Source organism: Bombus vancouverensis, chromosome 7, assembly GCF_051014615.1.
Source record: "Bombus vancouverensis nearcticus chromosome 7, iyBomVanc1_principal, whole genome shotgun sequence".
NCBI classification, from domain to species: Eukaryota; Metazoa; Arthropoda; class Insecta; order Hymenoptera; family Apidae; genus Bombus; species Bombus vancouverensis.
This window is the reverse complement of record NC_134917.1, coordinates 3,477,148-3,499,158: the sequence shown is the minus strand read 5'-3', so window position 1 is coordinate 3,499,158 and position 22,011 is coordinate 3,477,148. Positions and strand designations below refer to the sequence as shown.

The window sequence follows — 22,011 nt, the reverse complement described above, 5'->3', positions numbered from 1 at the left end:
CGTTAACAATAACTGCACGCAACACGTAACATCACGTAATGAAACTGCTGGATACTCTCAACTACCCTACATTTTTGACTCGACTCCTCTTCTACTCCCTCTACTCAGCAAGACGAGTCACCAGACCGGTTGCTACTCTTCCTTCAATAAATATTCCGATCTTCCGCGTAATGGTGTCGTTCGTTATCCATGACTGACTTCTTTATTATATTGTCAATAATAATATAGATGTGTATAGCGTGCGTGCTGTGATTAGCGTGACGCCGCGTCGGTCAAGGAGCATTAAGCGAAATATAAATAATATCCACGGATGACACGCATCAAAGGCAACTCGTAGAATCCGATACTATTCGCTGTCTGACGTTGATTATACATCATTCCTATTTCTTATATGCATTTTATTATCTCTTCGCGGACCTTCAAGAGTGACAAGTAATTAATTATCAATTAATGAAAATTTGCATTCGTTAAAAGGTGTTATAAAATTTACAGATATAATAATTATGGTAGAAACGCTGCATATTATAAAAAATTGACTTGAGTTGATAAATTTGAGAATTTATGAAGTTCATAAATAAATTTATCAAAATTGAAATATTCTTCTTTGAGAAGAAAGATCATATCTTGGTGAATCTTTTATTTCCAATTAAAGCTTGCCAATTTAAGCTTGTCATTGAAAAAGTTAATAAAAGCAGAGTACAGCACAGACTTTTTTTTAAAGTTTAAACTGTGTTTAAATTTTATACTGGAGAATTTATAAAGTTCATAAATAAATTTATCAGAATTAAAATATTCTTCTTCGAGGAGAAAAATCGTATCTTGGTGAATCTTTTATTTTCAATTAAAGCTTGCCAATTTAAGCTTGTCATTGAAAAAGTTAATAAAAGCAGAGTACAGCACAGACTTTTTTTTAAAGTTTAAACTGCGTTTAAATTTTATACTGGAGAATTTATAAAGTTCATAAATAAATTTATCAGAATTAAAATATTCTTCTTCGAAGAGAAAAATCGTATCTTGGTGAATCTTTTATTTTCAATTAAAACTTGCCAATTTAAGCTTGTCATTGAAAAAGTTAATAAAAGTAGAGTACATCACACACTTTTATTTTTTAAATTTTATACTGGAGAATTTATAAAGTTCATAAATAAATTTATCAGAATTAAAATATTCTTCTTTGAGAAGAAAGATCATATCTTGGTGAATCTTTTATTTTCAATTAAAGCTTGCCAATTTAAGCTTGTCATTGAAAAAGTTAATAAAAGCAGAGTACAGCACAGACTTTTATTTTTTAAATTTTATACTGGAGAATTTATAAAATTCATAAATAAATTTATCAAAATTAAAATATTCTTCTTCGAGGAGAAAAATCGTATCTTGGTGAATCTTTTATTTTCAATTAAAGCTTGCCAATTTAAGCTTGTCATTGAAAAAGTTAATAAAAGTAGAGTACATCACACACTTTTATTTTTTAAATTTTATACTGGAGAATTTATAAAGTTCATAAATAAATTTATCAGAATTAAAATATTCTTCTTCGAGGAGAAAAATCGTATCTTGGTGAATCTTTTATTTTCAATTAAAGCTTGCCAATTTAAGCTTGTCATTGAAAAAGTTAATAAAAGTAGAGTACATCACACACTTTTATTTTTTAAATTTTATACTGGAGAATTTATAAAGTTCATAAATAAATTTATCAAAATTGAAATATTTTCTTCGAGGAGAAAGTCGTATCTTGGTGAATCTTTTATTTCCAATTAAAGCTTGCCAATTTAAGCTTGTCATTGAAAAAGTTAATAAAAGTAGAGTACAGCACAGACTTTTATTTTTTAAAATTACGAAAGAACTACATTATTTAATAATATGTTTGGATGAGCTGATTTTTCAATATACGTGTAGCCTGTTCGATTACTCGATAATACAGATGTCAAGGGGAAGAATCGTAGCGACCGGACAGAAAATCTGCTTAATAATTTACCGAATCTGTAAACGGTGCCACGTGTCTCCTCAGTTTAAGGGAATACCCTCGTGCCAGAAGAATCCGAGACACGAGGCGGACCACCCACGTATATGCTTGTAACTTCCCCTGCCCTCTTTCTTCCCTCTTTTCAACGGGAATCATATAATACACCTACACCCGTCACCGAAGCAAACGCGCGTACACTCGAACCAGACGAGAGAAGAGGCGTTCATCGTGTCGTTTGCATCGACGACAGGTCCACTTCCGGCCCGCATTCGTCGCTTAAACGCTTCCTCGTGCTATGATTTGTTCGTTTCACTGACCGTAGTGGGCTCGACATGCCCTCATCTACGTAAATGTATTATTTCCATTCGAATCTTTTATTTACGAATCTTTTATGAATTGGTTCAAGCATCTTTTTATTAATTTACGATAAAGATAAAACGATTGGAATCGCTGTGTTCCTTAGAGTTTAAAAGAGAATTCTTTGGATTTAATGGATTTCTATTATCTCAGATGACTCTTCCATCAAAAATCTAGAAAGTAAAAGAAATTGCTACCCATATCTCTAGCAGTAATTTCAAATTTGTAATATAATTAATAAAAAAAAAATAGTATAGGTAATCGATAGAATAATTTATTCGAACGTTTATGACTATCCCAAAATAAGGATAAAATCGTCCATTTAAAAATCCTCATTTTTACCACTCACATACATACGTACATAATTCTCTATTTCAAAATAGAGCACACACAATACCAAAAAATATCGAAGATGTATCTAATAAAATTCAGAAAAAGATTCGATTCGATATTTCTCGAATTGAACGCACGTCTGATACATAGACAATGGATATGCAATCTGCAGTTTACGATGGAAGTCGAATGGGTGGAAAATGTTTGAAAGCTAGCAATTAGGGCTGTCTACTATCTAGATATATATAAAGGTGTCTAGGTATCAATTTTTGTTTGAACGGCTAGTCAGCTTGGAAGGGATCCCCTTTCAACGAATACGCGAGAATTAATCAACTTCCTCGAAGTTTGGGTCATTCGTATGTGTGACCCTGAAAAGATTGATGTACTCGACCGTACTTAATCGTATGTATGCTCGTAAAGACGAATGACGATCAACTTCCTTCCGGAGGCCACCTACGCTTCTCGATTCGTCCGCTCTGCGTTGAAACGTCATTAACCGTGAACGAGCAGCTGAAGTTTCTTGGAAAATAATTATCATAAACTCCGTTTCGGCGAACTCAATCGGCCGTATGATGTATGTTCTGTAAACGAATCTTGATACCTTTCACGGTATCATTGACCACTTACGATTATCATTGTCTCGAATTTAAAATGAACTGCCTCCTCATGAATGACTCTGATAATAAGAACATGTCCCTCAAATTGTGCTCGAACGAACTTCAACAAATCGTATCAAGCAATGGTCTCTGGTAGAGGAATTATGGATAAGATGTTGGATTATCGGTATTTTCAAACTAAGAAGAGAAAGCGACTGCTTCATTGCTTTTATACGTTTAATGTTGTATATCTTACAGTTTTCTAGGAAAACATATTGCGCTCTGCTTTGATAATAGAGACACTGATAGTATGACGCACGTAAGCTTGTAGTAAGTTCATTAATTTATTTCAATAAAAGTGGAGAGATTCATTTTTTCCAAATCAAATTCAGATCGCATAATAAAATTGCTGTAGCTTTAAATATTTTGTATTTGCATCTATGTATTTTAAATAGCGAATTACTCAGTTTGTTGAATATTGGGATTTCTCCACATTTGCTCTAAATGCTTCAACAACGCCAAGTTCATTTCTACTGTCATAACAACTGAGGATTCATAATTTTCTAACACTAATTTAATAATTTTCTAATACTAAAATAGACATAAGCGACGTCCCTCGAACGTTTACTATAAATGTCGTATTTTTGGTCGATTTGATCAACACACTGCTTCAATTGGAAAGCAAGTCGTATAACTCGTGACGACGAATGATATCGATAAAACGACCAACCATGATAATCGATAACCCGAACGGTCGATTGACTAGAAGAAACGATTAGTAAAAAGAAAACGGTAGCTCGTTACGGCCACTTAATTGATTTAATAGCAGAAAATCTAGCCGGATAATCGTCCCCACCATATTATTTCAACGTGAAGTAATCCCTCTGTGTCGGAGACATTCCCCGCGTTTCAGCAATGCTGTTTCTTCGTTGCTGAATCCTAGCGAACCACGCTTGCAGTCTCCACTTCCTTTCACTAATAGGTCCTCCATGGACAAACGATCAACAACGAATTCAATTTCTAAACGGCCGATCGAGCAGGTGCGCTGGTCGACGTTATGCCTACAAACTGTCCGTCCGTTAGGGCTGATTCTCATTAGCGGGACGCCAGAGCTTATTCCGTTCGCTTATTAACTGCGGAAAAGCACGCGGCGCGCGCGTATGTGAGCGAGCGATGGAGAAACGCGCGCGCGCGCGCCAACTCGCGCACAATTAATTTAAAAGTTAAATGCTTCGGAACCCCGCGCTCAGGAATACGGCGTTATTAATTACGCAATATTACACTCGTATCTTTCATGCTGTTGCGTTCGAATTATCGTCAAAGAAAGCAGGGACTTGATTCATCAAAGTCGTCCCTTTTGACCGAACGATGCACCGAGAGTCGCGTTCGTCTTAAATGGCCTATATGCTTCCTCCTTCCTACGTTCCATCCCGTGTTCCGATCGTTTGTCAACATTAAGCGTACATAGAATCGAACATGTACTTTGCAATGTTAGTCGAGTGTACTGGCAGCATTTCTCGATTCATTAATCCTCCTCGCTGTTCGCTTCGGTATAACAATTTGGAGATTATTGTCGTGACCGTTTGGGAAAGTGTATTTTATATGGCAGTTTCTTTTAGATACATTGCGCTCTGCACGAGTTACGCGTTACGGTCGCAAGCTAAAGATGTGAAAAGAACGTATCTATATGTTTATAAATTCTTCATTACATGTAGATTGCGGATTTTTATGTATTAGGTTGTCCGAAAACTTTCCTTCGTTTCATAAGGTGATAATAGACGAACAATAATTTCTGTTTTGTATTATTTTATGGAATTAGGTATGATCCAGTTCGTTATATTTTTATTACTTTGTTCGCGCATAGTTCAATAAACTAATATGAAACAAAAAACATTGTGCGTCTATTATTTCCTTATAAAACGACAGAAACTTTTCGGACAAGCTAATATTTATAGGAAATTTGAAAGTACAGGGTTGCATAATATGACAAGTATATAAGATATCCAGATTATAATGCTTTTTATAATATCTAGTAGCTAAATCCGCAAAAAATCCGCAGTCTAATTATAACGTTGAAAAGTTGTAGCAACCAAGCGAGCATTATTCCGAAAAATGCAATTCAAGAATAAAAATTAATGGAATAAATTGTTAAAATAAATTAATTAACATTAATATTATAATTCCATTAATTTTAATTTTTAATTTATTTTCTTAGTTATTTTATTTTGTTGTTATTTCTATACTCAGAGGTGATCTCTAGCTCTTTTTGCCTATCCGCTTCCCACGTCTGCACTCACCATTTGTATTCTGTTTCGATTTTTCTCTCATTAACCCCCCCATAAGTATTTCTACTTTATCTGTTAATTTCGGCGGGCCACATCTGCTCGTGTTAAACTTGTACGGGATATAAATTTCGCTCGCGACATTATGGAAAAGTATGGAAATTGTCGAAAGATTTTATAGACACAGGGAAACATGAAAATCGGCTTAATCCTTCTCTTCTTCCCATTTTTTTCACAGCTGTATTTCTTCAAAAATCTTATTTCTTTTTGGAATACTTTACTCGTAAGAAGCGCGAAATACGCAAAGATAGTGAGACGATTAGTTTGAACAACTGTGTGACATAATGTAGGTATTTCCGGTTTCTTTGAATAATTACAATAAAAATGAAAACAAAATTCTTTACATGCGCCCCTAGCGATGTTCTCAAAGCGACAGTTAAAGGTTAATAATCATATCGTATATGATTTAATAATTAGTAAGTTATTAATTCAATTGTTGTTATTTCTATACTCAGAGGTAAGATCAGAATAGTTATTATTTTATCGAATGGATAAATCCATCACACCGTTCTGAGCCAAAAAAACCTTTATTGCACGCGTTTACAAAAACTAGGGATAAAAACAAAAAGGTATCTTAAGCCAATCGATCAGATCTATCGATTGTAACCAGGATCATCCTCCAGTTACTATTTCTTATAACTAACGCATCTGCATATGGATGGCGAGCACGAACTCACGTTGTCATTTTCAACATATTTGCTATTAATATTAGAAATTCAAATTAATGGAAATAGATGTCAAAATGAAAGACTATAAAAAACACTCGAATAGACAGGAAATAAAAATATTTGTGACTTTGATTTGTAAGATTTCATTCCTTTTATATTCATCGCGATGCTCAACGTCGCTCGAATATGAAACGCGATCAGTGCGAATGACAGATAATCTCTGGTGGTGTTGTTGATTCGCGACGAAGAAGACAGGAAGAGGGAAGGGAATATGGCGTTGGCGGTGGTTATCGGCGCAGTGACCGTGTAAAAGTTTGCTCCGTGGCGCGTTACGCCCATAAGTCAGGGGATATTTGAAAGGCGATGCAGCGTTCTGGGGCCAGCAAGTGGATCCCCCGCGGTGCTATACGCTGGCTTGTTAATCGGCCAATGGACATGCCGTTTCGCGTCCAGCTCTGCCTCGGAAATGTTCTTCGTTCTCTTCGCCGGACGATCTGGCCTAAAGGAAACCCACCAGCGAGATATCGCCACGATGTCGCCGATTTCTTTCGCGATACCGAACTCCGGATTAATGTAACGAGAATTTAACGAGTAGCTTACTTTTCGGTGTTGTTTCCCGTATAATGTACCAGTTCGTTGACTTAATGAGCCTTGCCGAGCCTCCTCGTTTCGAGGAAGGACGTATGGGTCGTTTGAAGAGCTTGAAACTTTAGAAAAATTACAAAATAGCATATTTTCATAGAAATATCATTTAATCGAGCAAAATGTGTATTTTGTTTAACGACCTGGCCAGCTGCAACTTCACGAATATTTTTGAATACGTTTTTCTTCTCCTTGGTTAACGAATTTATGTAGCTTTAGTCCTACGATGTACTAAATTCAACATTATATTTCAAGTATACTGCCTGTAGTATTTATATGTCGGGGTATCATTAGAATTTAAGGCGCGTAACGATTCTTCGTTTGAATTAGCCATTGTTTTACGATACAGAGATTATATTTACGCGAATATACAAGATTTTACAAAATATTGTGAATAATGAGTTTAATAAATGATAAGATTAACAAACGATAAGTTTAACTAATGATTAGATTAAAGAATAATAAGTTTAACGAATAATAAGAGGAACGAATAATATGTCTTACGAATAATAAATTTAACGAATAATGAGATTAACGATTGATAGGTTTTACGAATAATGAATTTAATTAACGCTATTAACAATGTTCCGGGGTTCAAACGAATCCACGGTCAACGGGATAACTCTTTACTATGCGTAGAATAATTTTAAACACAAAGATACGATTGCTGAGACACTCGGTAAATTGCTCGATGTATCACTTTCCAAGGCGATCACACGAATGAATATCTGATGAAAATATTTTTCGCTATACGACTGCATTTGTTTGTTATATGCTCGCTGGAGGCATCGAGAAGGTTCCAATCGTCGTTGCTAGGCAGTTTCTGTCAAAAGTTTGTTGTATACTCTTTGGAAGCATCGAGAAAGATCCAAACGCCGTTGCTAGGCAGTTTCTGTCTGGAGTTTGATTCCTAATACAACGTGTGTCCCATTATATCGACATCTCCAAAGTACAATTCTATGTGATTTCTAGGGAGAACGATACAACCGATCCACACCTTCGTCAGGCAAAACGTTTATCCCGTGACCGTGGCTACGTTCGGCGACCAGTTGTCACCTCGAACCCACTTTCGCTTTCACAAATATCAAACAATTACAAATGACAATTGCTTAATTACAGCTATGATAAAATCTAGGCTAAAGCATTAGAAGACTTCCTCAAAATTGCAAAGGGAAGGCTCCGGTTTTCCTTTCATCTCCGACATATATAAAGCTTTTGTGTTTTTAGTAGATATATAAAATTGACTATTTTGTATCGAAACTTAATTCGTTATTAATTATACGAATTTAATTTGTTATTAGTTAGAAGAACTTCTTATACTTGAACTTAACATTGTCATATTAAATCTTCCTCGTTAATTAATCTTAATTTACAATATGCAAATCCATTAAACTCATGCCCATCGATACTTATGTTTCTACTTCACCTTGTTGCAAAATGAAAGCTCTTTCGTTAATCACTCCCAATTTACAACTGCATTTTCCACAGTACTTTTCAGAGAAAATCTACTCCTCGCCAATACCTTTGCCCATCGCTGCAATCTCGCGTAATGATAGAATCGTCCCGTAATTCGCGTAGAAAATCGTTGCTTCTTAATTACCGCTGTGTATGTACACGTATGTCGCGTGATTATGCTTCTATTGACCGACGTAATTTCTCCAGTTGATAACGCCAAACCGCTCGTTTCGAACGTTTCGCGTCTCGTGACGAATCGCTCGTTCGATCGTATTTACTCGACCGTGGATCTGATTCTGTACGCTTGAGCCAAACGAAAGAGAAGGAAGGGCGATCCTCTGGAACTTGGTCAGCTCGAAACAAACGCGATGATATGGTAGCGAAGGCTCGTGATCAGACAAGAATGATAATTGCAGGAGTCGTTAATACGTCGTTAAAAGTGATTTTATTTTAACGGCTGAACGTGCACATACGATGGAAGGGAAAACGCGTTGAGAAAGTTATTTCCCTCGTTATTGATGCTACTTCGATTGGAATTTGTAGAAGTTGGATAATTAACGCCGTACAACATCTTCGACAATGTGTGCGTGTCGCTGTAACGACGTTCTATTAAAAGAACATTTTTAACGCGGGCTCGAGGAAGACGTAGCTTTTAGTTAATCGATTCGCAGGGGAACCAAGTAACAGGCATTTTTCCCAGAGAAAATAGAAAGGGAGAGATTGCACATCAGTCTTGATTGTTAAACGCCGACGTGTAAGCTCAATGTTGATAATAACACGTCTTTATTGCGTCAAATTAAACGAAGTACGGCGATATGCAAATCGAAGCAACTACGTAGTTCAGTTGTAATTACAGGCTGAAGTCAAGGCAGAGGTTGCATGCTCTCGCCAGCTATCTATGTCTGATGTTTAGATGTAGTACGAGAACTATTAAACCACGAAGAATCGCGAAATATAACGAAAGAGAATAATAGGGAACCGATAGAGTGAAATGTAACGATGATAACGATAAATAGTAACTGTAAAAATATGCAAAATTAGTAAAAGTAAGAAATAAATGTAGTTTTTATGAGCCTGAAATACATCGAAAAGAGTATCAACGAATATCGAGGAGAACGAGATGCAAAAACAAAATCAGTCGTGGATGTTAAATCGATCGAATCGATTTCTTTCGCGAAATCGATTCACCGGAAATCTCTAATAACGTAATTTTACGATCGCAAACCACGCGAGGAAGGGAAAGAAATGAGTTTCCCATTAGCGGTCAGCCCGTTATTCCTAAAGTTCGCGTCTCCGCGTGTTCTCGAATAGAATCGATAAATCTTTCTGGTATTTATCACGTCAGAAAGAAAAAGACAGAAAGAGATTTCTCATTGCGTGTCAGCCACGAGTTTCAGCCAGTTTCTTAAGAAATCTGCGTCCAACAGGCCGGGTAACACAATACCGCCATTTGTAGCACGACGCGAGACGAAAATGATCGTTACAGGCGATTCGAGTTATCTGAAAATACACTTTACGATATCTGAAACGAACGGAAGCCATTCATAGGTTTCTGTAGTCGCCTCTAGGCCACACACGGACCACGTGAGGCTGATATTATAGGTACACACGGTGCGTGCCTCCTATCCAGAGTTTGTTATCGTGTTCAACCGCGGAGAACGGGAGGCACCTTCGATTTAACCTTAATAAAATCTATGGATCCCACGAGGCTGCCCGATATGGAGCAAGCTTTCGCTTCTACACACGTGTCCGGTTATCTGCGTACGTATACCTACATAATTCGCATACGCATACTCATGTAACATTGGATGATTCAAGAGTACGCAAGTTAGATTGGATGAGCGTTATTAGATTTTGTATTTTATCCGTAATACGGCTGCGATAGATTTTGAAAATATTTTCGTTCGATTTCGAATAATATCTACATACAGTGGCTAGAAAAATAGAAACGTTCAAACGTGAAAAATAAGAAATTCAAAGGCTCGAATAATTTTGAAATTACATATTTCAACTTCGGATCGTCTTGGCAATCCCTGCGAGTTGGACTGGTGATAGATTTTGAAAATATTTTCGTTTGATTTCGAATAATATATACATACAGTGGCTAGAAAAATAAAAACGTTCAAACGTGAAAAATAAGAAATTCAAAGGCTCGAACAATTTTGAAATTACATATTTCAACTTCGGATCGTCTTGGCAATTCCTGCGAGTTGGACTGGTGATAGATTTTGAAAATATTTTCGTTCGATTTCGAATAATATCTACATACAGTGGCTAGAAAAATAGAAAAGTTCAAACGTGAAAAATAAGAAATTCAAAGGCTCGAACAATTTTGAAATTACATATTTCAACTTCGGATCGTCTTGGCAATTCCTGCGAGTTGGACTGGTGATAGATTTTGAAAATATTTTCGTTCGATTTCGAATAATATCTACATACAGTGGCTAGAAAGATAGAAACGTTCAAACGTGAAAAATAAGAAATTCAAAGGCTCGAATAATTTTGAAATTACATATTTCAACTTCGGGTCGTCTTGGTAATTCCTGCGAGTTGGACTGGTGATAGATTTTGAAAATATTTTCGTTTGATTTCGAATAATATATACATGTAGTGGCTAGAAAAATAGAAACGTTCAAACGTGAAAAATAAGAAATTCAAAGGCTCGAATAATTTTGAAATTACATATTTCAACTTCGGATCGTCTTGGTAATTCCTGCGAGTTGGATTGGTGATAGATTTTGAAAATATTTCCGTTTGATTTCGAATAATATCTACATACAGTGGCTAGAAAAATAGAAACGTTCAAACGTGAAAAATAAGAAATTCAACGGCTCGAACAATTTTGAAATTACATATTTCAACTTCGGATCGTCTTGGCAATTCCTGCGAGTTGGACTGGTGATAGATTTTGAAAATATTTTCGTTTGATTTCGAATAATATATACATACAGTGGCTAGAAAAATAGAAACGTTCAAACGTGAAAAATAAGAAATTCAACGGCTCGAACAATTTTGAAATTACATATTTCAACTTCGGATCGTCTTGGTAATTCCTGCGAGTTGGACTGGTGATAGATTTTGAAAATATTTTCGTTTGATTTCGAATAATATATACACACAGTGGCTAGAAAAATAGAAACATTCAAACGTGAAAAATAAGAAATTCAACGGCTCGAAAAATTTTGAAATTACATATTTCAACTTCGGATCGTCTTGGTAATTCCTGCGAGTTGGACTTGGTGTACACGTATCGGTTGTCTTGTCCAATCAGTTGAACAAGGGTATAGTAGTTAGAGCGGGTAGAGAGCGCGACGCGAGCCAGCCTTGCAAATTAATGTCTCTTTATTTCGTAGCGTACATTTCGTTAAAGCTTGATTTATCACCATATAGCTCGCGTTTGCCTTTTTATCGGTCGATCGCCCGCGGCCTCGATCGTTCCTTTAATTATGCAACGCCGTATGGATCCTATTCGTGGCCTGAAGCTAATAATAACGATCGAAGACCACGCGCGATCTCGTTTCCTTTCCTTGCGCGAGATTCCGCCGTTCTTTTTCTTCGATTTCTCGTTCTGCGGGGTGAACATTGATAAAACGTGCGGCTAAGATCACGCCCAAAGCTGCATACGGCATAAATACATTGCTCAAAACGATCAGAGAATCAGATTTCTAAGTCAGATATCAGATCCTAATGAAATATGCCGCGTTAAACTCCGTGCTGTTTCGTTCGGGCTCGTTTCACCCGAGATGAGTTCAATTTAAATACAAAACTGATGTATGGACGTTGTTATGAGTTGTGTGGAATATGAAGTTGGTAAATGCATAGGTGTAGTTTGGATAATTTTGATTCTAATTCGTAAAACTTTACTTTCTTCATAATACGTAAATACCTTGGAAGAAATGTGGTACAAGTAACGATCTTTATTGTCTGTCTTGTATCTTCATTTTGAGAAAAGTAGAGAAATCTGTGTTTCCAAAAATTAAAAGAATTACGTTTTTGTAAACACTTACAAATTTTATAAATTATGAACATGCGTGTTGTCTATTCTTCCCTGGATCTATCTTATTCGTGGAAAAAGTTCACTTATACTACTTTTCCACCGATTCTGAGCACCTCGTTCATGAATCAGTGAAAAGTGAAAATACGTTTGAACTCAACTTTTTTATCATCGTAGACTTTCAACAAATGAACTGTTGAAAGTATCTTTCAATATCTTCATCTTATTCTGCGAGCACTCGCTAAATCAAATTAAACCTTTTTCAATGAGAATAAAAATCCTTTTCGTAAAAAGAAATGCAGGGGTAAAATTTTACCCCTACGAATGACCAAGATGCACAATTAACTTGATTCTTAAAATTCTTTTCCCAGAAGAGCGATCGTTTCTCATATCGCGAATATTTTTACTCGATTGAAAAGTCCACGCATTAATGACAGTTCCTGCTAATCAGAACGGGTTCATAGCCCTTTCTCCTCGTTAAGAGAGAGCAACGGTTTCCCATTTGTCGCATTCGCCGAGAATATCGGCCATTTATCGCCAACCACCGCCACCGTGAACGAATTTACCTGGTTTTTCTTCGTTCACGACTTTCAGCAGCAACGATTTCTTTACCATTTCCTCCTGACACCGCTCGTTGTCCCGTTAATGGAAATATCTTCCGTATACGTTGCTCAGCCCAGAAAGCTAATTAACCATAACTTTCCGTAAATGGATATAACATGCGATATTCCCCTTTTATTGGCTAATCGCCTTCAAGTAATAATGAATATATATATTATATATATATTTCTACAGGGAAATTTTATGTTATTTCTAGTTACACACCTTTTTTTATAAGCAAGATTTATTGTTACTGATCGCCAAATGGTACTTCGAATACCAGAAAATGGCAGATTTGTTCATAAGTTCGGTCGTTTTTCTTTTATTAAGAATTTTATATGGAATTGATATAGAAAATTATGTATAGAAAAGAATGATGAGATCAGTTGTAAACATATTTCTCCTCGCTTTTTACTGCTTCTTATTCAATAATTCATTCTTATTTGGAAACTAATTTTTCTATTGTTGACTTCATAAAATCTCATTAATTTTACATTTCTAAAAGAACATCGCCGTTTCTGTTTCACCACTCCGTCGATTTTCGTCGAATTAAATATTAATTAAGAAGGTAATAAAGAAAATAGCTTTCACAGGTTGAGAACGATACTTCGTCGAAAAGCGATTATGAAGAAACGATAAACGACCGAACGAATGGACGACGAAACGAATAGACCACGCGACGAAATCTTGTAATTTGGTTGATTGGCCGTTGAACCAGCGAATAATTAAGGAAAATTAACAACAACCAGGTCCCTAATAGTCACGATGATGTTTGTAACGACCAGAGACGAGGAGAGATTCGTATCGGCGCACGAAAGTTGCATAATTCCCTCGGCAGTCACGAGAAACACCGATCTAATCGTGTTTCGAGATGACCGTCTGACTAAAATTCTAGTTTTACTTAACGACACGTCGCGCGTCTCGACTGTACTATGCGGCGTTGATTTCCTTCGAGAATCGAGTCCCTGTCGCGGCACCGTAAAACCACTGGTCGAGGTAATTAATAACGAATTTATCCCGGTGATAAGGTGGTCTGGAGTACGACGCCTCGTAAGCGTATCTCGTTGATTTGACTGACCGGCAATAAAGCACCATTAACACTGTCCAACATTTTTCACCGAGTGCAAAGTGCTAAATTATAAAGTCACCGTGGAGAACCAGATCAAATGCGATATTTCTTGGCCTCGTGATCTGCCGCTCTTCTCTTCTCCTCGCTAAACTAGTTCTTTTCTGTAAAGAAGCCAAACGTCGATATGCGAAGTCTCATTGAGCAATTTATTCATCACATTGTACAAAGATAAATGGTTGGCTAGTGGAAAGAAGATTGGTCCGTTTAGTTCTAGCTACACTGTAAATGTTTCGATATTTATGGAGAATTTAAAGATGCAAAGATGCTGAGATTGGAAAAACATGTAACATGTATCTGGAATATATGGAAAATAAATATGTAGTACTTCTTCGTGTTGTAATATTTATAGAGCGAGCAAAAATCACTTACAACCTAATTATAGCGTGTTGAACCTATTTTCTGTCACATAAATCTAAAAACACGGCACACGAGTTTTTATCGCTAGTTGAAATTATACTATTGGAACATGCCAGCTTTCTATCTTGCAATTTTTATAAAATTAACCGCTGCGAATGATCAACTTAATCAAGATAATCATAGACATTTTATGGATACTTATACAGTGGTATATTTTTGGAAGTTCGAACGATTTATCGTAAAGTCTCGCCAGGCATCTTCTCGCTATCAGCCTAACTAATTTCCGAATTTCTCTGTAAACCGACATTGACGAGGTTTCCGTTTGAATATTGAGTGCACGCGTGGGCGCAGAAAGAATACATAGAGTAGTGTTCCAACCTGTGATATCAAGCGGCACGACCGGTGCAATAACAGTGATTAAGCTTTATCGTGACCGTTTCAACGGACTATTTATCTGTCGGCCGCGAAATTACGCGCTGTAAAGACATAATAGGAACGTGATCCAATATTGTCGTTCGTCCACGGTGGGTGCTCGGGCGGTTGAAACTGGCCACGCAAAAACTACCGGTTATTAATCGGGAATTTAGCACTTTTATGTGTTCCGCCGACCGTACGACTTCATTCACCGAATAGATGGCAATGACAACGCGACAACGAAACGTTTTTGATTCCACTTCCCTCTTTCTATATCCTGTTTCGGTTTAATATTCGTATTTAATATTCAACGTTTAGTAATTATTGAGATAGAAGTCGATCAGTTTTCTGCAACTCTGACCATTTCCAAACCAATATTTACCTAATCGAATAAATTTCTATCGACTGAATATATACTTATCTATATACGAATTCCTCTTATTGGAGCAAACAATTATAAGTAGGAGAAAGCATTCGATATACTGCAGTTATGCAATTTATCGTTGAACAAGTCCAAACAAATAAATTCCACTGAGTAAATTTTTTTCATAAACAGGCCTGTGTCTACTAAAAGAAAAACTCAAAGACTTAGAAAACTAACGCGAATCACTTTCGAATAGAGAGCTGAAATCAGAGTAGCTACACGCGAAAGTGCGTGTGCGATGGTAAGAAAAATTGATCCGTGAGAAATTCGTGGCATTCCCATTAGTCGTTTCCTAACGTTGCACTGCACCCGACTATTAAAATACAATAGGGTAGCAAAGCGACGGATTCGCGCCGCTTGTGTTATGCCTTTGATTTTTTTCTAACACAATGCCTATCGAGCTGCGGACAGCAATAATTTTCACCGAGCACGCATCCATGGTACATACGCGGTAGCTCCTTGTGCAAAAAGGGACAAGCACGACGAAAGGACGCAACGCGGCAGCAACCGCCGCACGTTTGGAAAACAGAAAACCGATCTAATAGGGTGCGATTATTTACCGATGGTTTGCATAAGAATACGACAACTGAATGACCTATAGGAAATTGTTGTTACGCATACAAAAGCCGAGAGAAATAGTTGGTTGCATATCGCGGTTGATTTATGGGGCAGAGAGCAGCTTATTTCTCCGAGTGCTTAACAATTGTTTCCTGACAATGAGCGTATATCAGATATGAGTGACACGAAGAAACGTTTTCTACCATTCATCAAGCTGGCACTCGGTCGGTGAGTAAAGTAATTACACGTTTTCCTGTGTCGTTTGAAAGGGTCATCCATCTGCTCGAAACCGGGGAAACAATTCCGCCAAGACGTCCAATCGCGACAAAATAAATCTCTAATTAGCCCGTTTGGTAGAAGGAAGTTCGATTTCGTACGTGAAACGCTGGGCTCGTTTCAACGCTAGGGGAACGCCTGCTAAAAGGTTCGTTGAATATTCAGGAATAGAAGTTGATCGAGCGAAGATGCTCGAATGAAATGGTAATTTTTACGTGAAATCATACGTCTTGTTGTGCTAATTAAACGTACATCTTAATTAAGTCGGCATATACACAGATATAGACAGTGGCTTGTTCTTTGTGTTACACCGTAAGACCGTGTTGAATTTTAATGTTTTTTTTTTCTATGTTTCGAGGTTCGATGAATTATTAATATCTCAATTAAAATCGGCGCTCTTGTATCTCGATCGTGAATCAGATTCGAGGAACGAATATTATTCATTCTAGCAGTATCGTCACGAACACATTTTTGCCAGGTACTTTGGAATAATTAGTTAACCGTCGAAGTTAGAAAAAGATAATCTAAATAAAATTGTCGAAATCGTGACAGAGAATTATCTCACAATAACCGAACCCTTATATAACAACGATTTCTTTCAGACCAAGGAATATAATTCTTTTATAGCGTTCGAATCTCACGAGTTGATGAACTTTGCACCATTATACTGTTCTAATGAGAAATTCCGTTACAGCGGAGCGATCGCTGACAACGAGCGCTTATCCATTAGTCGTTTAATCATTTGCGTTCCTCCACGAAAATCGCTCGAACGTCAAACACAACATAGTAAATTGTGCACGAAATAAATTCAACGGGAATCACGAGCAAGCACAGGAAATACCATTGATTATACTATTAACTGACCTTTTCTTATTTAACCGCCACGATGGAAATTTATCTGCAAACCGGCTAAACCGATCGACGTTATACCTCATCGTATCGATTCGCAAAGATGTTACGTAAAAGCAGCAACGTGAGACTATTTTAACTTCCATAAGTTAAAAATTGCCCCTGAGAATTCATTGTAGCGGCTAGTTAACGAACCCGCTGTATCGGTACTTGACATTTTTACACGCTGTAAACCGAATACTAATAGCTTCCCCCCTGTTATCTACCATCTACACAGACGTTAATGACTGTCGTTAGAAAAGACTCCGTTCTCCTAGCACGGTTCTCGCTTCGAGGAACGATCGTAACAGAGAACAGAACTCACCAGAGGAAGGTCGATCCGAGTATCTGGTGCAGTAGACCCAGGCAGGCCACGGTAACTGCTTTCCAGGATCGGTCACAGGTGGTACAGGCGTGTTCGAGGCAGGATTCCCGGTCGCCACACCGCCACCGGACGAGGTATTGGTCGTCGAGCTTGTTTCCGAGCTGCTCTTCTCCGTGGTTTCGGTAGTCGACTCTAGAAAGTCCTTGGTCAAGTCAATGGGCCTCGAGCTGACCTTCTTCGGCCGAGACTTCTTCAATGATATGGGATCGGTGATCCTCCTACCGAAGTCCGCCTTGAGTATGTTGTCTATACTGAACTTCAAGCCAGCCTGATGCTGCAGATTGTTGTTGTTATTATGGTTATTATGATGGTTACTGTTATTGATGCCATTATTCTGAACTCCATTGGCGCCATGCATCGTCCTTCCGTTTTCCTCTCTCGCCCCGGGTGAGGAAGGGCTGCCAGGTTCCCTTTGAAGAATCTTGCTGACCGAAAGTCGATGCTGGTGAACCGAGTTTGCCGGAACGTGTTGTATCTGGGACGTCTGATGAAGGTGAACGTGGCTGTTCGCGTGATGCAAATGCTGGCCAGGATGGGGCATTAGCGAGGCGGTTTCTCGAGGATCTCTGCAAGCTGTTGGATGGAGAACAGGAGTGGTCGCTTGCAGACCGGTAACTGTCATGGCCGACGGTGGTGACAACGACAGTCTGGTCACTAGAGGAACGCTGATCGGAGTCCGGTGAAGCCTTTCCACGGTCGGGTAAACGATCTCGTGACTCAGACTATGCTGAACTCGAGTAGGATAGTCGGGAATCTCGGTTTCCCTCGATGAATATCGTGGTAGCAAGTGTGCAGGATGATTGGATTGATACCTGGGCACTATGACCTCTTGAATCGCTTCGGGTCGACCCGGGGACGAAGCAGTGGCTGAAGACGAAGCCGGTGACCTGACTGAGGATGCCGTGGGCGATGACGGTGGCTGACTGTACGCCGGTGGACTCGGTGCCGAGATGTGATTACCGGTTCGTTGATAGAACGCATCGTTACAGCTCGCTGAACTAGAAGGCGATGGTGTCGCCGATGTCCTCGTGTTCTCCTCGTCGCGAAAGTCACCGCGACTGCTCGCCGATTCCTGCTCGTACCTGACCGAGCTACAACCGCGGATACCAACGACGCTTGTGGGCGTCGGTTCGCTACCGACGCTCAACACTTCGCTGGTGTCGCTTTCGCAATCGCTGTCAGGATTGTTGCCGTCACTTCCTCGTATCTGATCCCGTTTCTCGGACTCGTCGGGCTCCAGTCTGGCCGCTAAATAATTCTGCCTGATCTCATGGAGATCGTTCGAATCTAAACCGGTGGATGATTCCGGTGGTGTGTTCGACATGTTTCCCTTTCTTTTTCTTTTTTATTTCTTTTTCTTCTTAAGAAGATTTCTTTCGTGTTTTACCGAGTTGATCGGTGCGAAAATGTTAAATCTTGTTTTAAGTCTTTAACCCTTCCATGACGACTGCCAAACACTCGTCTTCGCTTTGTCCCTCGATCTACTTGACAATTTGAATTTCAGGTCGTTACCTAACGGATTCCATCCGCTGCAAGTTGCCTGGAGGGATCATTGTCTTCGTACAGGGCACCTGTTCGATCATTGGCCACCTGTAAATCGTTAACAACCCATCCCTGATATCCTACTCGCATAGTGTCTCAGAATTCTATCATAGAATACACACTTCACGACAGAAACTTCGAAATACTCGCGCACGCTTCAGTTATTTCCCGAGCACAAAGTACTCTTCCCTCAGTTTCTTTGCCGACGGACACTGTTCAAGCCAGTTCATGACGGATTGCCACCACGAGGTTCGCGTTTATCTCTCATCTTCCCCCGATAACCTATCCTCCGAGCGTAATACACTAAGAACCAGTCCACCCGAGCCACCAGCTCATTACTTCAACGGACAGTCCAACCGACAACGAACCGTATCGTCCTCATCGATGCTTCTCGTCATCACTAACTTTTCGTACCTTAACCTCAAAATCTTCCCGATACGTCCATAATCCATTGCACTCTCACTTTCGCGTTCACCCTTGTACCGGGTGGTTCTTCTAACCTAAATTAAGCGTACAGGGGAGTCGTGCCCACCGTGGCGATAAACTGAACCGTGTGAACGCGCACGATACGCGCACTACCAGTCGACGAGCAGGAAACCGAGGCGAAAACACAGGCCAACGGTTCGGACGAAGCAAGCAGATCGGAAGGAGAGACGAAGAGACGCGATGCTCCGGATGATCGGTGGAAACGTGGCGAGTTGGTTACACGGCGCTGGTAGAGACGCGGGTTTCAACGGAACCGTTGTGCGACGCTGTGGATCCAGGCCGGGCTGGTTGTCCAGTTGGTTGCCGCGAAGCGTCTGCGGCGAGGAAGCGGCGGGAGGGTCGACGATGGGCGTTTCTGGGCGTCGATTCCACGGCCGCTACGCCCCTGAGCTGACCTTTTCAGGGGTGAAGACCCTGTCTAGGGGCGCGACCATTCGACATCTGCCGGCTGCTGCGAGAACTCCGCACCGTGTAACGCCCAGCTTTCCACCACTCCGTAAAAGCAACTGCTGATAGGCAACTGGGAACCTGGTTTCCCCTCTTCAAGCCAGCTTCTCCCTCTTCCTTTCGTTCGAACACCTTTCCCAACGGTCTCGGTTCCTCTTTCAACATCGAGCCTCCGCTGCATCGTGTCCCCACTTACCAGCTCGCAGTCGCAAACCTCCCGTCTCTCTGGTCTCTCTTCGTGTTTATCCGTACCTATCCTGTCTTTCTCTCTTCGTTAAGTAATTCCTACCTCTTTCTTCTGCCTGGACGAAACGTTCTCCGTTTTACTTCTTCGGCTCCTCTATCCGCTCGTCCGGTGATCCAGTACGCTGCCCCTGTTCGCTTGTCCTTTTTAGTCGGACGGTGTTCATCTTCTTCCTGCTCGTGGTCGATTTATCCCCTCCAGACATTATCGCGTTTGGCTTTCCAGATTGTCGTCGTCTCTCCTCGCCTCTCTTCCCAGTTTTAACCCTTCTCCTTTTATCTCGCTCCACCACCGTCCTCTCCTCTGTCTTCAGCACGTTCTGCCTGTTCTTTCTGATTCCTCTATCTGCTCTTAGATGATCCGGCTCTTAGCTCCTACCACGTTTAAGCTTCTCTTACCTCCGGGGGTTCCTTCTCCTCGCGCTCGTATATTTTTTCCTCCGTTCGAACACTCGCCGCTTTCCTCGCCAACAGTCTCCCGCGAACCGAGCGTTCGTCTTCGCCAATTCGATCCGTTGCTCCGTTCTTTCTCTTTTCTATTGATCGTCTCGTGTTTTCTTGTTATTGCTACAAGCTCTGGTTGACCGATGCTGCAAACTTCTAGGTCTTCGTCTGTTCCTTCTTCGAAGGATAGAAACGAAACGTTGTTTCGTGGTTACGATCGTTTCTCGGCTACTGGATAAATCAATCGCGTCGGAACCGCGGCAACGATCCTATGATCGCTGCTATTACGGTAATACACCGTTGTAACCATTCGAAACATTGTACAGACCTATCTATCCAATTTCATCTTTAGCGGCGAGTTATAGGGGAACGAGCCTAATGTCTCGAACGGATCTCGCGTGCATTATTAAGCGACTCTGGATCGGCGCAACATTTTTCTTTTTTTTTTCTTCTGTATTTTCGAGCAATGCCTCATCACTCTCATACATATTCAATCGAATGGAATCGAGAAACGATGTAGGCGAATTCCACGGTTGAACCCGTTTCAGTAACAAAGTAGTCGGCTGTTGTGTGATTCGAATTAAATTGGAATTACAGGAAACGTATCTCGATCTTTTTTTTTTTGCTTCTTGTTTTGGGATATTCTAAGTAGTCTAACGCGTCTCTTGATACATTTAGGTATATGAAAATATGCTATATTACAATCATTGATGTTGAAAATGACAACGCGAGTTCGTGCTCGCCATCCATATGCAGATGCGTTAGTTATAAGAAATAGTAACTGGAGGATGATCCTGGTTACAATCGATAGATTTAATCGATAGGCTTAAGATGCCTTTTTGTTTTTATCCCTAGTTTTTGTAAGCGCGTGCAATAAAGATTTTTTTGGCTCAGAACGGTGCGATAGATTTATCCATTCGATAAAATAATAACTATTCTGATCTTACCTCTGAGTACAGAAATAACAACAATTGAATTAATAACTTACTAATTATTAAATCATATACGATATGATTATTAACCTTTAACTGTCGCTTTGAGAACATCGCTAGGGGCGCATGTAAAGAATTTTGTTTTCATTTTTATTGTAATTATTCAAAGAAACCGGAAATACCTACATTATGTCACACAGTTGTTTAAACTAATCGTCTCACTATCTTTGCGTATTTCACGCTTCTTACGAGTAAAGTATTCCAAAAAGGAATAAGATTTTTGAAGAAATACAGCTGTGAAAAAATGGGAAGAAGAGAAGGATTAAGCCGATTTTCACGTTTCCCCGTGCCTATAAAATCTTTCGATAATTTCCATACTTTTCCATAATGTCGCGAGCGAAATTTATATCCCGTACAAGTTTAACACGAGCAGATGTGGCCCGCCGAAATTAACAGATAAAGTAGAAATACTTATGGGGGGTTAATGAGAGAAAAATCGAAACAGAATACAAATGGTGAGTGCAGACGTGGGAAGC

General features: G+C 39.4%; 1 protein-coding gene across 1 annotated transcript; it reads right to left on the bottom strand.

Moving 5' to 3' along the window:
* Positions 1-3,708: 3,708 nt before the first annotated feature.
* Positions 3,709-19,755, bottom strand: LOC117164639 (uncharacterized). Its single transcript, XM_076619992.1, has 2 exons — positions 17,322-19,755; positions 3,709-3,818 (listed from the first exon to the last, which is right to left on the bottom strand). Exons 1-2 carry the CDS (start codon positions 18,703-18,705, stop codon positions 3,709-3,711), a joined length of 1,494 nt encoding a protein of 497 aa, XP_076476107.1. The 5' UTR covers positions 18,706-19,755.
* Positions 19,756-22,011: the final 2,256 nt, after the last annotated feature.